Source organism: Sinohyriopsis cumingii, chromosome 13, assembly GCF_028554795.1.
Source record: "Sinohyriopsis cumingii isolate HCF-2022 chromosome 13, ASM2855479v2, whole genome shotgun sequence".
Lineage (NCBI taxonomy): Eukaryota > Metazoa > Mollusca > Bivalvia > Unionida > Unionidae > Sinohyriopsis > Sinohyriopsis cumingii.
Window position 1 is genome coordinate 20777958 of NC_142973.1, and position 18658 is coordinate 20796615.

Sequence of the window (18658 nt, forward strand, 5' to 3'; positions counted from 1 at the left end):
TGGATTGAACAAATTTACTGAAGCAGCTTTCTTTATAACAAATGTTTTCATCGACAGTTTCATAGATATACACAAATGTATAAAAAATACCCTTTTTGACAATATTTAACAATTATCTGTCCTCCATCAATAATTAATGTGTACCCAGTATGACAACGATAAGTATCAGCCTATAAATTATCAAATGAAGAAAACAAGTTTCGCGTAGTACTGTTCACATTTTTCATGCCCCCAAAATTGCTGATACTAGTTGCATTGGCTGCCACTGGTCTATATGAAGGTACAGTCTATATTATGTTAATAAACTAATTTTTTATCATAATTTAAACACTGACTGTTGAAACCTAATGCAATAATAGTTTTTTTCAAAAATTGTATGTGATAGGTGATATAACACAAGTTTAGGTATGAAAATAGAGCTTGAAATCAGCTGATAACATTTCATTTGGTAATGCACGACACAGGTCAAATTCAGATGACCAAAACATTGTTTTGCTAAACATTCACATGATTTGAAAATCAAATACAACAAATATTAATCTCTTTACTGTGAATTTATTCATTTTTGTGCGGTACCAATTTTAGTGGTTTTCATGCTTGCTACATTCCACAAATTACAGACCCAATGAACAATGTTCCAATAGGAGCCATTATATGCTTGCATATAAGTTGAATTCAAATGTAAACTACACAGACGTAGATCTGCTGGCATATTATGTGACTACAGATCGGGGTCCATGTTGTTTGCAGCTGATTTTTACTTACACTGACAAAAATGTTATTTTCATAAAACCACAAAAAGATATCCTTAAAACAAACTGATTAACATATCTACTTGATAAATCTAAGTATCTACCAGAAACATTTCTATATCTGGCTTTCCTAGAATGTAAAAATCTAGCATAGATCTGGAAAATTGAAATCATAATGATTTTTCTTTTTTTTAAAAATTAATAACATTAAGAAAATTAATAATTTCCAGAAATTTTACCTGCCTATTTAGGCTAATCTATACTTGTTGGTATGTGTTGTGTACCCTTGTTATGTATTCATTTGTTGGCATGTGGGTGTCTCTGTCTGTGTGTGTGTGTGTCTGTGTGTGTATTACTATTCATAAAACCTATCTCTCTCTAACAAAAATCTGAAAGACTGGGGTAAATGAACACAACTCTGGTTGGTCAAGACATCATAAATGTAATCATGATATTCAGATGCCTCATCAAAACTCACAGAAGCGAGAGTTTATGCTTCCAAAATTTTCAATTTCTAGTCCCAGATTATCAATTTTGTTTTATTATCTTTACCTACACTTCTATATAATGGACTCTCAGGTTATGGAGAAATATGGTCCTGGATTTCCAGGTTATGGAGAAAAATGGTCCTGGATTTCTAGTTTCAAAATCTTACAAAGGTTCTGTTCATAATTTCAAATTCATCTTCTCACTGTAATGTCTGAATAAGGTCCAGTACACAGTGATCCTGAAACATCACCTGTATCACAATACACAGAGATCCTGAAACATCACCTGTATCAAAATAAAGTGATCTTGAAATATCACCTGTATCACATTACACAGTGATCTTGAAACATCTTGTATCACATTACTTCTCCATAATGAATTGTATCTATCAGACAGAGCTTTGCATTTGCCATGTAATTGTTTTGTTTGGTTGCCTTTTCTATCTTTGATCACATTTGTGAATGACTAGGATAATTTCAGGTAGTTTAATTATGTTACTTAACAGCAATATTTATAACAGTGTTTGACTATTTGCACTTATGCAGGTAGGATTAGCAAGCCTTTTTGAATCCACCCCCTTTATTTGATTTGAAACAAAAGACATAATTAACATGATACTACAAGGCAGGTCTGATTTAATCGAGTGTAACAATACAACAAACATGTCTGCAAACTGATGATCAAAACAGTCTGCAGTAAATTTGGTTCTCAAATAAATGCTCAAAGACATAAATGAGATGATAACCGACAATTTTCACATTTGAATAAAGGGAGGCATATTACATTTATGATGATTACACTGAAGCCAAACTAAAACAGTACTAAAACACAATTTTCACACGAAAAAAAGAACTTATTTCATTGGTATTTGTTTCTTTAAGTGTTGCAACCAACAGGCATCAGTGTCATTTTTAGTGATTGAAATTTTATCAAATATTGTTACAAGAGTACTGAAAATATTTTGAGGAAAGGAAAATGTAACAAAATATAAGACTTTTTATTAAAAGATGAGAATTTCATGATGATGATTCATATTTACAGACACTAACCAACGTTTTCAATGATAAAATGAGCAATATATCAGGGTTTTACAAAAAATGCGATTCTGGCCTGCCTGCCCCTTCTTCATAAGTGGGTATCAAGTTATTGAGGGAGCAGTGTATCTAAATGATTATTGTCAGGCATTTGAGAAAGTGTGAAACTGCTTACTGACCAAGACAAATTTGGGTGTGCTCAATTATATGGTTTTCAATGAGTGTTCTTAAAAATATTGAGTTTGATCATTTCAAACATGCATGCAACATCTGGAACTTGCCCCAATTGCATTGTTTGTATTGAATGAATGCACTGTAAAATGTAATACAAAACTGATTGGGCACATTGCTTTAAGCATCTGTAGAACAGCTGCAACCTGCACTATTGCATTGCTTGTACTGTAAAATGTAATACAAAACTGACTGGTACATAGCTTCAAGCATTCAAAGAACATCTGGAACTTGTTCTAATTGCACTGTTTGTACTGACTGAATGCAATGTAATGTAATACAAAACAAACTGGTATACGGCTTCAAGCATTCAAAGAACATCTGGAACTTGTTCTAACTGCACTGTTTGTACTGACTGAATGCAATGTAATGTAATACAAAACAAACTGGTATACGGCTTCAAGCATTCAAAGAACATCTGGAACTTGTTCTAACTGCACTGTTTGTACTGACTGAATGCAATGTAATGTAATACAAAACAAACTGGTATACGGCTTCAAGCATTCAAAGAACATCTGGAACTTGTTCTAACTGCACTGTTTGTACTGACTGAATGCAATGTAATGTAATACAAAACAAACTGGTATACGGCTTCAAGCATTCAAAGAACATCTGGAACTTGTTCTAACTGCACTGTTTGTACTGACTGAATGCAATGTAATGTAATACAAAACAAACTGGTATACGGCTTTAAGCATTCAAAGAACATCTGAAACTTGTTCTAACTGCACTGTTTGTACTGACTGAATGCAATGTAATGTAATACAAAACAAACTGGTATACGGCTTCAAGCATTCAAAAAACATCTGGAACTTGTTCTAACTGCACTGTTTGTACTGACTGAATGCAATGTAATGTAATATAAAACCGACTGGTACTTGGCTTTAAGCATTCAAAGAACATCTGGAACTTGGCTTTAAGCATTCAAAGAACATCTGGAACTTGTTCTAATTGCACTGTTTGTACTGACTGAATGCAATGTAATGTAATACAAAACAAACTGGTACATAGCTTCAAGCATTCAAAGAACATCTGGAACTTGTTCTAATTGCATTGTTTTTATCGAATAAATGCACTGTAATACAAATTGACTGAATACATGGCTTCAAGCATGCATGCAACATGAAGTTGTCTGGATTGCACTGTTTGCATTGAAAGAGTACTTATAAGTTACTGCATTTGTATGGAAAATATGAACGAGTTTTTCGGATGGAAATACTGCATCACCTTGGGAGTGCAGTATATCCATCCGACAAAACAAGTTCATATTTTCCCATACAAATGCAGTAACCTTTTCATTACATGCTCATCCTCTTATTCTACCTAAGGCTTAATTATGTAAACAAAAATACACTTCAAGAAACAAAGTAACTGAATGTATGCCATATTCCAAACTAAATACATGAACGCAGATTCATCATTACACAACATTATTAATGCACACAAAATTCCGCTGGGATAAACTTGAACTTAGTCTTGCGTTAGACATAACTTCTGAAAGAAAATGGTGTTTTGGTCTATTTCAAATTGAAATTTGGAGTCATATTGTGAATAAATGCTTATTGCAACAACTTTTCCATTTGATCTGGAATGAACAGATTTTGGCATTTTTGTTGATTTTACGAAATTTCATGATTATGGACTGGATTTATCTGTGCCATTTGTACATGAAGTACATCGGATTTCAACAGCGTGTTGACATCTGCAAGTGTGTTTCTGTTCTGTCATTGAATGTTTGAAATCATAATGTGGGAAAAATATGAAGTTTTTCAGTTGCAATTATCAAAAGGATGCTATGGAATATGTTTATTTCATTTTGAGTGCAGTGAGGATATACTTGCACTTGGAATATAGTCAAAATTGCAGTACAATTTCGAAATGTGTAATCAAGCTTAAGAACCCATGACATGGCTCATGTAATTCAGATTTGCAGAACTAAGAAAGTATATTTTGAGGAAATTCTGGATGTAAAACTGCAAGTATATTTTGCCATTCTTATTACCAGCTAAAGAAGACAGTTTATACCTTGTCACTTTGATGTTATTTGTAAGGACCCTGTCTGGCATCTATAGCTAGCCTAAAATCTGAAAGACTGTATCAAAAAAGTTAACGCTGAATGTGGCAAAGCAGCTGGTATGTGGCAGTCCATGAAACATCTGCTTTAATTCATTCAAAAACAAATTTAACCAACCAAAACGTAAATGCCTAATATGTGAGTGTACATGATTTGTTTGCAAAGTAGCTCCTAATACACTATTGGACTCACCCGAGTGCAATTTGAAGTGCATGTGAGTGCAATACTGTAAAATACTTAACAATTCTGATAATGTAAAGTTAACGGAGAAAAAAATGAGTATATAATAAACTGTAATACAAAACTGACTGGGCATATAGCTTGAAGCATTCATAGAATATCTGGAACCTATCCCAAATACATTGCTTTTATTAAGTGAATGCATTATAATACAAAACTGACAGGATGCATGGCTTCTAGCATGCATGCAACGTGAACTTGTTTGGACTGCACTATTTGCATTGACTGAGTACACTGTAATAAAAAACTGACTGGGTACATGGCTTCAAACGTGCACAGATCATGGGAACTTCTCTGGATTGCATTATCTGCATTGACTGAGTACATTGTAATACAAAACATTTGGACAGATGACATTCACAGAACATATGGAACTTGTCCTGATAGCATCGTCTTTATTGACCGAGTACACTGTAACACAAAAACTTACTGAGCATGCGGCAGGAGAATTAAGCTCTAAACTTATGACTGATTGCTGTAGATACTTTTAATAAATTAAAAATTTATTGGGTATTTTTAGTCAAGTTGTTTTAATAAATATGCTGGGGACAAAAAAAACTGCTATGATAAATTGGAATTCAGACAAATGAATCTACAGGCGTGGATTAAATGATAACAAAGTTCAGATAAAACAAGGTTCTAATGCAGTAACAAAGGAAATTGATTTATGTCCCTCATAATGTAAAGAACACTGCAGTACACTATTCAATGTCTTCATTAGCTCTGATAGTGTAAAAGTCCAGTGAAACACTTAAGATTACAGGAAAATCACATTTTAAGAAGCCCACCACTTTATAGTTCTAACATTACCCTGCCAATCAAGGAGAAGCTTTATCTACTATGATTACAGTGTGTTTTCTCAACATATTCTCACCTTCTGCAAACTCCAAAATCATTTTGTAGCATGGCATGAAAAGTTTCTACACATCAAGTTCATCTCCTTGAATGATCCAAGTTCCATCTCTCTGGATGATATTTCTACAAAGGATTGATACAAATACTGACTAAAACAAAATTTAAGATTGTAATGCAGTCTTAGCAAGATCTGTGATTGATTATATTGACGACGCATTCGGACATCTGCAAATATACATATACATTCCAATATGATAATCAACTTTAACGCATTAAAAATCAGACATATTCTGAATATTTACATATGTACAACAAAAGTGAACAAAGTAAAACTTAGAATATCTTCACAAATGTGAAACTTCTCATGATGTTAAATGGATATAAGGCATGCATAAATGAAGATAATGGCTGAAAGACAGAATACCATCTTGGAATATATCTTAATAACATCATATCAACAAAAGTCACATGCACTGCTCTAAGAACTGTACTGAGAATATCCTCTAAAAGGGACATTCGATGCCATTCAGAATGTTTTGCATCAAGTTCCTTGTTTAAAACTCAAAAGTGAAGAGAACTCAGAGAATACAACTAGTTTTGGTCTTAATTATGACACTTTCTCACATGCAATGACATATACATAATGTTCTAAAAATTCTGCAGGTTCAGAAGAGTCAGGCAGCAACTGCCTTGTTTCACTCAGGACCACTTGAATATTTTGAGTTGCTTCTCAGTTAGCGCGGCAAGATACAGTTGGTTGTTGATATTTATTGCACAGGTGTCCACTACAACTCCACCTGCTGGCAGCCTCTGTTTCATTTGCCCTGTCCCAGTGTCCCAGATGTGGACCTGAAAAGACGGGACACCATAATGAATACAGTATTACTTGAAAATATTAAAGGAAATATAGATCAAACCAAGTGACAAATTCTGTTCTGCAGATTCATTTCATACTACGTACTCTACTTCTTCTTCCCAATGAAAGTATATGATATAAAATAATCAAAGATATTAAAACACTTTTTGCACATCTCTCTGTTTTCCTTCCTCCTCCTACACCAACAGGTAGAAGAATACTTGAGTATAATTAGGGGCCCTCAGTGGCCAAGTGATCTAAAGTGCACAACTTTACCAATCACCGCTATCACATCTTTGTCCATGTAGGTTCGAGTCTCAGGCTCAGCCAATGGGGGTATGTGAGAAAACTTGACAGTAGCTTCCGATGGGTCAGTGGTTCTTACTTGGTTTTTCTAAGGTTCTTTGTCCACCAGCTATAATGGACATCATGTATAGCCTATCATGCACTGAAAAAAACCCATTAAACCCAAAACAACAACAACCACAAAGAGTATATTTAACCTTGGTAACACAAGAAATCAATGCTACTTGTACGCCAGAAGACATAAAGTTAGAATCCCTTAGCTCATACATAAACTGTAATTTTGTGTGTTATCCCATTTCTTCAATCTGTGCCTTCATTCTACATAAATATAAATGCCCTTTTAAATTATGTGGGTTGTTAGAACTGTAGATGTAGGTAAAGGTCAAATATTGAGGTTTATGATTAAACTTCTAAATGTTCCACAACTTGAAACCATTTTTTTCTTATTATAAATTTCTATTGCTTAGTTTATCAATAATTTTGTTTTAAAATATGACCACCCAAAAAGTTGGATAAGTTATTGCATGCCCCTTATATGACTGTAGAAGGAACATATTACTGGAATAAATAACAGAAATGACAGTTTCGTGAATTTGTAATAAGAAACTGAAATGACTAATACTATACAGTTAATTTATATAATTTTTTTACATGACAATTAATGAACAAAAATAAGAAAATATGCATTCAAACACAGTAGCACAGTCTCTGCATATTTTTAAACTTTTGTATATACAGAAGCTGCATTGAGACAAAAGTCATCAGATCATTGCTTGTAGTCACAATTATGAATAATAAACTATGAAAAAACAGCAGTTTTCTGAAATGGTACATAGGCGACACTGTTCAATTTACATGTAACCTCTACAAACACATTTCACCATGTTCTACATGTAATTTGGTGCTCTTATTTCTTGACAATAATTCTATAAAACAAAGGTTTGAGAAAGATACATTCAGTTTTAATTTCTTTATCCCATTAAGGGTATGGCTTATATTTCAAAATTCTTCTCTCTGTCTCTCTCTTCTTTGCTCATTCATTTCATTTCATGCATCTTTCTTGATTTAGAAATTTAAAAAAAAAGGAAAACAAACCTTTTTCTTTTTTGGTCACAATTTGTGACTTTATACCTCACAAATTCGGTCATTTTTAATTTAAATGACAATGACATCTAAACAGATCAAATTCCTGGCTGGTTGTCATTTTTAATTTAAATGACAATGACATCTAAACAGATCAAATTCCTGGCTGGTTGTCATTTTTAATTTAAATGACAATGACATCTAAACAGATCAAATTCCTGGCTGGTTGTCATTTTTAATTTAAATGACAATGACATCTAAACAGATCACATTCCTGGCTGGTTGGTTTATTGAACAATTATATCATATATAATCGCAAGCTGCAACTTAGTCACAGGAGGTGATACAGTTACTAAATCTGGACAATTCATTAATTTTCATGGCAAAGATTGGAAATTCAATTGATTACATTTTACTGGAGAAATGACATGTTTTACAAAATGCATGAAGAATGTACATTTTGAAGATTTTCTCAACATGTGATCTTAAAATGATGAGAGCAGACATTGAATAACTAATGGATATTACAAATAGGTCAAGTTTTGATATACATCTAATACATAGTATAACAGCCAAAGCAAAGACGGTCAAGTCTTTTGCATGTTTAACGGTTCAGTGATAAAAGCATTTGAATTATGTTGTAATAAGTAGGATTGTCTTACAAATATGTGCATTTCATATAAAATGTAAATGTTATTGGATAATTACAGTTTTTTTGTGCATGCAATCAAAACATTGAAATTATTTTCATAAAGATTGAGATTTAATGTCAGATTCTCAATGTAACTTTTTCCATAATTAATAATTAAATATAATAATAATAATAATTAGATAAAGTAATTAACAATTACATATAATAATTAATAAGTACATATCTTATAAATAGAGTGGAACTTACAGACTGGTTAGGTTCATCTGCACCACAGACCATAAGTCGGTTCTGATCAGCAGGATGTGAAAGTATGATGGACTTGGAGAGAACTGTCTGAGTTCGACTTCCGTGAAAAGTATGAATAATATTACAGCTGCAGACGGTGTCAACCACTGTAGGATTGTTGCTGATGTTGTTACACACCATCTCACACATCTGAAATTGAATTGATGGATTGTAACCTCATAAACTGTATATATTTTGTTAATCAATGGATTTAACAACATCATTTCAGCAACCTTTTTGATTGCAGAAAGGTGGGGGATTTCAGTGACATAACTTGTAAAGACACAGGGCAACACATTCTTGGCGGAGTCATGGCAAGGATACCGTGTATGCCAGAATTCTACTCAGGAAATAGAAATTCAGTGTTATAATATAACTCTGTCTAACTAGAGAGTTATTTAAGGTTGTTTTAATGTTATATACTACAAAATGGAATTTTTATTTGTTAGGCATTTCATGTGAACAGTGAAGACTTGATTCACAATTAATAGTGTCAATTTGAAAACTGATTCATAATTGTTTGTAAAAACTTAATTAAAATTATTGCTGAAATGAATAATAATGTGAATTTTTTTCTCCATGATACCAGAAATATTTTTGTCTCATGCCCTATGTTGTGGGGGGGAGGAGGAGAGGAGGGGGGGGGAGAGAAGAAGAGACCCACAAGACGAAACCGTCTGCGAATTTCCGAGGGGGCTGAACCACCAGTCCAACCCTACCTTAAATTCATCTACCGCTGTTGTCAACTGTCCATGGCAATTTATCACTTAACTCTGCATACAAGTCTATTTTTATCTTTCTCTTGCAAGGAATGTGAGGATTCAGTAAAATGTATTATCAGCTGACTTAGATGACAATAAAATCTGAAATATGAACAAACTTAATCTCCTGTGCACCTTCCTAATTTCTCAGCTTATTTGCACTGATCTCAACAAAGATCCCTCCATCCAGAAAAAGAGTCAGAAATATGTTGAAAGTTTTCATGCCTGAACAAGTGGTCTGAAAATATATGCATCAAAACCATACAAGCATGTGAAAATATTATTTTCAATATAACAAAGAGATTATAGAATCCAAACTGTATGAACTTGTGAGATGGATCAGGGATAAACACTGATGGTTAAGGAGTCCAAATCAGTGAAGTGCATTTATGATCAAAAATGTTTTGATCAGAATCCCCATAATCAATACTACTTAAATGAACAATCTAGATCAGTGCTGTCCAATCTTTTTGACACCTTGGGCCACTGAAAAATGTTTTTTTTGAAACCGAGGGCCGCAGCAGAAAACTGAAAAGCAAGGACTATATAGTTACTCGAGCTCTGGTGGCCATTTAAAATCAGCTTGCAGGCCGCATGTGGCCTATGGGCCGTAGGTTGGACAGTACTGAGTACTGAGCTAGATTGATGATAAATATTGCCCGTTCTTGTTGTTGGATATAAGATTGATATTAAGGGGATCAGAGAGATGCAAATGTTATAATCTCACTTTGATCCAACTAATCACTGATTAAAAATCAATTAATCAAACCAGGACACTGATTTTTGTGGAGTTGTTTTGGACATGATAATGGATTTTATTTCCAAAACATCACTGAGCAGTTTCAAAACCAAAAAATTTCCTGCACTTTTAAGCCGAAGTTCCCTGAAATATATGATGCCATGCATTCTTGCCATGTGAATTCAAAGCACTTTTACTCAATGATTTAACTCTAAATACTTTAGTTCCGTAAGTCCCCGATGGCGGAGACAATGGAACTAAGGTCAAATGCACATACATTTCCAGTCAAGTTGCCAAAATCCAAGGAATTTTTAACTTTGCAAAATTTCTATGGTATTTCTTTCATTTAAGTATATACAAAATATTACTATATTCTAACAAGCTTCATAACATTTTAGTGCAATACAGACAGAAACATGCTATTTAGAGACTTTTTACTTTTGATTACTGTGGTCGGTATGCAAGTCAATGTTAATGTTCCCACCATCATCACAATTTAAGGTGACTTCAGTGTCTGTTGATCCGATATCTTTTGAAAAAGAAAATAATGTTCTTTATTTATCACTTGGCTGATGCCAATTAAAAATAAGTAACAAAAAAGTAATAACGATTTTGACAAAAACCTTTAAGAAGAGAAACCTTGCTCAATAAATTTAGACATAAAGCACTAGATAAGGGATAAAATGAAAAGACATGGGATTCTCTCAAAAAGTACATGATTTTCTCTTGTGGTACATCATCACAAAATTCCGAAAATTAGTTCACATAAAGAACTTCTATCTCACAGGGAAGAAGTTTATGCATTCAAGAAGAATATGTTTCAAGAGATATGCAAGAGATGGCCCTTTCATTAGTCTTATTATGAATGTAACTAAGCCGTGAACAGTACATAATGCTTATTTCAGATTGCATCAGAAAATCATTATTCTTTCAGACCTGGGAAATTAAAAGTTGTCGAATTTAAGGTTCTGCTAGACTTTCAGAAAGTGAATCAGAAAAGTTCATAAAATTTCTGTTTTGAACGGTTTCAATATCATTTTAAGCCCTGAGTATGGCTGTAATTTCTGTACTAAAATTGGAGGCTTGAACCAGCGACTGGTTTGAAAAGGTATCATGGGGTGTTGCAATGTCACCTCTAACCTTATCTACACCCTTTGAATCATCTGTATACAATGATGTGCTCACACAATAGGAGGATCTGATTTAATTAAATTTACTCTGAAAAATGAGAGGATTTGTTGAGGACTTTCTGAATCAGAGAGATGGTAGCCAAATCAATTTTATTTGTATTTGTAAATAGCCTGCAGTGGTTGTGAATGTGTTCTTTAGATGATATAACAAAATTTGTTGATGCATTAGTATTTATGTTTATTGAGTAGATATAAGAAAATATTTCATGAGTGATGTAGAAACACCGTATTGTCAAAAGCGGCCAAAGTCACTCATGGAAATACAATGTTTACACTTCACAACTGAAATATTTCCTTATATCTACTAAAGAAAACATGAAATTTTGTTTTTATTTTATATTTTTAAGGCAAAACTATTCGATTTGCATGAATTTGTTTCTCCATTTTGTGTCAATGTTATTAACAGATGAATTAATACATCATTAAAAAAAGTTCTGAAATTTTACAATAATTTTATGAAATCATCATTTTTACAAACTCAGAATGTACATGTAACTCATGTATTTTATCAAAATAATGACTGTTTTCAAATGAAACATTTTTTTCCATAAATTAAAACAGTCAAAATTGCTGGAGTGGGGATACTATGGAAACAAGACAGAAGGGTCCAATACACTTCAAAGCGTAACATCATTAAACAACAAAACTTTAATGATTGCGAGTTTAGTTGAAAGAAATTTGTTTTTCCTTTTTGTTTATTTCTGCATTCAGACATGTGATTTTGAGTTGGCAAGCCTGTAGTCTATTTTTTGTTAACTGATGCTGCACCCAAATTTCAATTCACACTTAATTTGGTTTGCAATCAACAGTAATCAATGCCATAATTTTCAGACCTGATTGTGATTGTGATAACAGATAAAAAAATCACTACTTAAAACCTTTTATTACTATATATAATCAAGAAATTTTCTTACAAATCTGTATCGTTTATTGTTGAGCATAACAGGTATGATACTGTATGGCTGACACAGAATATCAAATAGCAACAGGTTATGTAAGTTATTGACAATTTGCATGATTCATGTGGAAAACTAATGATAAAAAAGTTAACAACTGAAGCCTGCATTTTGTTGTTTGGGGTTCATTTTGAGGCATTCTTAAATTGCCTTCTCATTCACTATATAAATATATACTTGACACAATTTAAGATCTATTTGTCCTGACAAGGAGAAAACAAGAGAGAATGGGAGAGAGAGAGAGAGAGAGTTGGAGAGAAATAGAAATAAGAAATAAGCCTCAATAAAAAGAAATTACTTCCGAAAGTGATATTACTGCTATGGTGATAACAGTGGCATAAAAACTGTGGCATTATCATTATTCTCCTACTGATGTAGTTCAGTATCTCATTAAGAAAAACAAACATTATATCTACAAATACTGCTGATGAAAGGTCTTGACCCTTTAAAGCATAATTCATGCTGAGTGCATTTTCAAAATCATTCATGTTTATTTTACAGATGGATTGGGTTAATCAGACTGAAAATTTCACACCTGAAGTACAAATTAGTTAAAATTACCACCACAATATTTCATTCCATTGTTTGGACAGACAAAATTGTTTTAACTGTTTCTGGCATGACTTTTTTTCTGATGTTTTGACCATAATGTATAATAGATCAACATTACTGAGATTCCACTCAAGACTTTCTTTCCAAGTTATTGGTAAAAACTGCATGTTAAAAAATTATTAGGTTTGTTGCCATGGCCAGTATTTACAAATCATATCCACACAAGTACATATGAAACAATTGGTGAGAAACTTTATCCTGATAAAGCCCCATCCTGTCCTCTTATACCCCTTTAATTGAAAGGCACTTTACTCTACTTGCCACAGCACAAAATAATCTACTTGTGTTTCTGTACTATAAAACGAAAATTGAACCAAATCTACCATCCACCGATTTTCCTAGTATCTACACAGCAAATGAAACATGTAACAGTCCTATGAATTTCATAACAGAAGTGGAGTAATATGAAGTGTAGGTGGGATCCTATTAAGAAATATGTATTTAATAGAGCAAACCAAAAGCAGGTTTAATTAAATTTAATTTAAGACAGTGTGGTCTACCTGATGTCTGATTGTCTGATGTCGTGCTGTGGGACGAAAACTGGCCAGAATGTGACGAGTCCTCCCCTCTACACAGAGACTGGTCAAGCTTCCTGTAAAATCAAAACCCAGAAGAAAATGAATGGATATTTTTCAAACAGCTTTTAATAAACATGTAAAAACATGAATTATTAAACTAATACAAGGATAAGAATATAAAACCACAATTCTTTTTTTTACATTAAACTGACACATGGATGAGAATAGAACCACACACACGGAATGTATTCTGTAATTAAGCTCATAATGGTATTTTGTTTTTAAAAAAGACACAGATTTTTTTTAAACTGTATTTTATAGAACAGCAAAGTTCTGAATCATACATGCACTTTTATTTCACTGAAGCAACTCTGATGCATGATCAGCCTATACAGCATGATCAGATATTTATTATTCCTGTTGTTAGGACAGAGAGGTGTTCTTCAAGTGGGACAAACCTGTTAAACAAATGTTACCTTAAAAAAACTTACCCAATCTAATTTAGTAAACTCTAACAGATACCATCTCTCTTACACAGCAATCTTAGGTTGCATAATAAAAAGAGGACCAGTTTAGAATGAAATTCTATAAAATTGTACAAACACATATCATAAAGTTATTATTTATTGCTATTCATATATATATATATATATATATATATATATATATATATATATATATATATATATATATATATATATATATATATATATGCCAGGGTGGCAAAACCTCATAAAGTAATGATGTAAAAATACGAAACTTTAACTCATTTGAAATAATAACAATTTACAAGAACAGAAAAATCACTCACCATCCAAAGGCAGAATGTGTGGACGTCTTTCATTATCTCCTTTCTTCTCAAAGAATATCACTCTGTCAAGCTGTCCTACCAGGAGTCCACCAGGGCTGGGAAAAAGTGAGCATGTATATATATATATATATATATATATATATATATATATATATATATATATACACACACACACACACACACACACTGCAGTGGTGTGATTTCTTCAAACACGATACTTAATGAATAAACTGTACAGTTGTTATGTTAAGTAACATGTCTAAAGGAATGTTTACACCACTGCAGTTTCTACACTAAATACTCATGATCATCATCACTTTGATCCATGTAATACACTGAATCAATGACTTTTCTGTCTATCAATGATCCACTTAATGTATATGTAATACATTGAATCAATGACTTTTCTGTCTATCAATGATCCACTTAATGTATATGTAATACAATGAATCAATGACTTTTCTGTCTATCAATGATCCACTTAATGTATATGTAATACAATGAATCAGTGACTTTTCTGTCAATCAGTGATCCACTTAATGTAGATGTAATACACTGAATCAATGACTTTTCTGTCTATCAATGATCCACTTAATGTATATGTAATACATTGAAACAATGACTTTTCTGTCGATCGATGATCCACTTAATGTATATGTAATACATTGAATCAATGACTTTTCTGTCAATCAATGATCCACTTAATGTTCATGTAATACACTGAATCAATGACTTTTCTGTCAATCAATGATCCACTTAATGTATATGTAATACACTGAATTAATGGCTTTTATGTCAATGATCCACTTAATGTATATGTAATACACTGAATTAATGACTTTAATGTCAATCAATGACTTTTCTGAAAATCAACGATCCACTTAATGTATATGTAATACACTGAATTAATGACTTTTCTGTCAATCAATGATCCATTTAATGTATATGTAATATACTGAATTAATTACTTTTCTGTCAATCGATGGTCCACTTAATGTATACGTAATACAATGAATCAATGACTTTTCTGTCAATCAATGATCCACTTAATGTATATGTAATACACTGAATTAATGACTTTTCTGTCAATTTTGTTAAATTAGTAATTTGTCCAAATTTTATTTTTGTGAAAATTGTGTGACTTACAGTAAAGCTGTATGTTTACCTGAACAAAGCTTGATGATTTTTGCTCAAGTATTGCAGGGCTGCAACAGGGGACTTGTTTCCCTCTTGATTCAGTTCCTGTACATAGGAATGTGTGTTTCGGACATCAAACTCCAGAACAATGCCATTCTGAAGACCTGTGTAGAAATAGTTACTGTCATCCACATTCCAAACACAGCTCCATGCTGGCATTGGGGTCTCAAAGCTGAAATGAACACATTCTAGCAAATTACAGCCTACTAGCAACATCATCTGATCTATACAAAAAAAGAACACAGGGTTAAGTCTCAATCTGAACATGTGAAAAGATATATTAGTCATGCACCCATGGCCAATATTTTTGACCACACATTATTCCTTTTTCTTTCCACCTTATTTGAGTGAGAATACCTTAAAACTGGATCTGTAAAAGATGCACAAGTTATCACTGGGCTAACAACTCTGCACTGGTAAAGGTCTGGGAAAGTTCCTAAATGAATTCAAAGATTGCATATAAAAACCGAATATGCTGGAAAAGTTCCTGAAGTGTAAATGAATTCAAAGCTTCCATATAAAGACATGGTGTGCTATATAATAAATGCATATATTAAAGAAATAATAAGACAAAGAAAAGTATGTATGATACTTACAGTGTTCTATCTTTAATAACACTCTTCATATGAGTAAAATAAAGTGACCATCATTATAAGTGAGGGAGCCTTGCACTAAGGAATGCTTCAAAAAGAATCTGTCATAACCGTGTATACAAACAACAAACTGGGTATTTAATAATGTGAAATTACAATATAATTCTCTTCAAGAATGCAATAAAATTAAATGAAATAGTTTCAAATAGCACTATTTAGACAAAGTTCAAACAATTTAATGGGGCCCTGACCAAATCCACATAGTAGGGGCAGCCATATACTGAATGGATTATAATGAGGGACTACTGTATACAGTAAAACCTGTCTATAAAGAATACACACTCGAAAAGAATGTGTCCTTTAGGGACAGGTATCCTTTACATAGAGGTTGGAAAATCAAGCCAAACATAAAGAAATACTCCAAAATGTTTCTCTGTGCCACATGTTCTTTGTATGGAGCCAACAGCTATGGTGGCTTAGCTGTCAAGACCTTGGACTATTAACCAGAAAGGCATGGAGGTATGTTTCTCTATCCCACCAGTATCAAAAAACTTTGTTAAAAAATGTCTCAGTGAACTTGATACCAAGTAACCTACAGGACTTGATCAGATTGGTCCATGACTCTATAAATCTTCTCAGTGAACTTGATACCAAGAAAAAGCTACAGGACTTGATCAGATTGTAATTAATTTAAGTATTGCAACCTCATCTGTCCCCAAAATATGGAAAACTGCAAAAGTAACTCCTATTCACAAATCTGGTTCTAAGGATGATGCTGATAACTACTGACCAATCTCAATACTACCAAACTTGTCAAAATTGATTGAAAAACATGTCCATGACTCATTCATGTCATATTTAACCAAACACTTGCTGTTACACCCTAATCAATCAGGCTTTAGACAGAAACATTCCTGTGAGACTGCCTTGATCTTCCTAACTGATAAATGGCTTCAAGCACTTGACCAAGGTAGAATAATAGGATCTGTATTTGTAGATTTCAGGAAAGCTTTTGACATGGTGGATCATGAAATCCTTTTGAAGAAACTGAAAATCTACCAGTGTGATGAAATAACAATTAGATGGTTTACTTCTTACTTAAGTGAGAGAACACAACATGTTTACATAAATAATGTTCTGTCTGAACCTGGAACAATTAGATATGGAGTACCACAAGGCTCAATTCTAGGTCCATTACTATTCATTTTATTTATTAATGACCTACCACTTTTACTAAGAGACTCAATATCATCTACAGATCTCTGTGCAGATGACACAACATTGTCAGACATCCAAAACACAAAGCATGAACTCGAAATTGCTTTACAGAATGCCTTAAACAAACTGGAAAACTGGTGCACATGCAATGGCATGGTGGTAGATACTGGTAAAACTAAAATATTACTTATCTCAACACGGCAAAGAAGGACAAATCTTGATAGTGATGAACTATGTCTGACATGGAAGGATAAAAATTTGCAAATGGTCTGTCATGATAGACTACTTGGTGTTCTGGTAGATAATAACCTACCATGGTCTGAACATATCAAACATATCAGTAAAAAAGTCAATTCAAGTTTATGGCTTCTCAGCAGGATAAGACATTTTCTCCCTGAAAGGCACAGAAAACTATTTTATAACAGTTACATACAACCCTATTTTGACTACTGTAATACAGTATGGGGTAATTCAAATGATAAAAACATAGCAAAACTGGCACATCTTCAAAAAAGAGCATTTGGGCTAATATCAATCCAGAAAGAAAGCAAGGAAAATTTAGCTGTTAGGTTAAATATATTAATTACTAAAGACCGAATCTGTTTGAGAAAAGCCAAATTAATGTACAGGATATCCCATAATAGTGCTCCTGAATATTTACAATCACTATTCCAGTATAGGCTACCTGGTAATACTCCCCACCTGCGATCCATGTCTACCAAACAGTATAAAATTCCCAAACCAAATAAGGAGTTATTTTAAAAAAGTTTCCAATTCTCTGGAACTCTGCTCTGGAATAGTATTCCAGTTGAGATTAGAAATGCCCACTCTATTTCCTTCTTCCAAACCCAATATATTCAGTGGCTTCAGAGATGCAGCTAAAACAAATAAATTCTTTTGCATGAGGGCCTCAAGGTAGATTAGTTCTTAGCTAATTGTGTTACCCTCTTTAAATAAGGCCATTATTATTATTATTATTATTATTATGGGTTTGAATCCCACCATCAGATCAGCTTGGATCACAGTATAATTCTTTTTTGACTGCAAGACTATGTTAAGTTGCCATCTTTAGAATGTGACGAGTCTGACTGATAGTCAACATATAAATGTGACCAGTCTAATATGTGGCATGTGCATCAACCTCCGCCACTGATACGGATCCTAAACAAATGCTGCCATATACAAAAATATTAGTCAGCAGTAACA

General features: G+C 33.0%; 1 protein-coding gene across 2 annotated transcripts in view; it reads right to left on the reverse strand.

The window, feature by feature from the left end:
- Positions 1 to 18658, reverse strand: part of LOC149785028 (E3 ubiquitin-protein ligase rfwd3.S-like) — a 63569-nt gene continuing 44911 nt past the window's right edge. The window contains exons 11-16 of one of the 2 annotated variants that reach the window (XR_016425350.1): positions 15610 to 15813; positions 14445 to 14539; positions 13616 to 13707; positions 8819 to 9007; positions 3809 to 6524; positions 1 to 3679 (exon numbers count right to left, since the gene is read on the reverse strand). Coding sequence is in view for 1 of the 2 variants with exons in the window: in XM_089978730.1 (XP_089834856.1) it covers positions 6375 to 6524; positions 8819 to 9007; positions 13616 to 13707; positions 14445 to 14539; positions 15610 to 15813 (730 nt within the window). In the remaining variant the exon portion in view is untranslated. Of the gene's footprint in view, positions 6525 to 8818; positions 9008 to 13615; positions 13708 to 14444; positions 14540 to 15609; positions 15814 to 18658 lie in introns of both variants that reach the window. The other variant, XM_089978730.1, reaches the window with a different exon arrangement.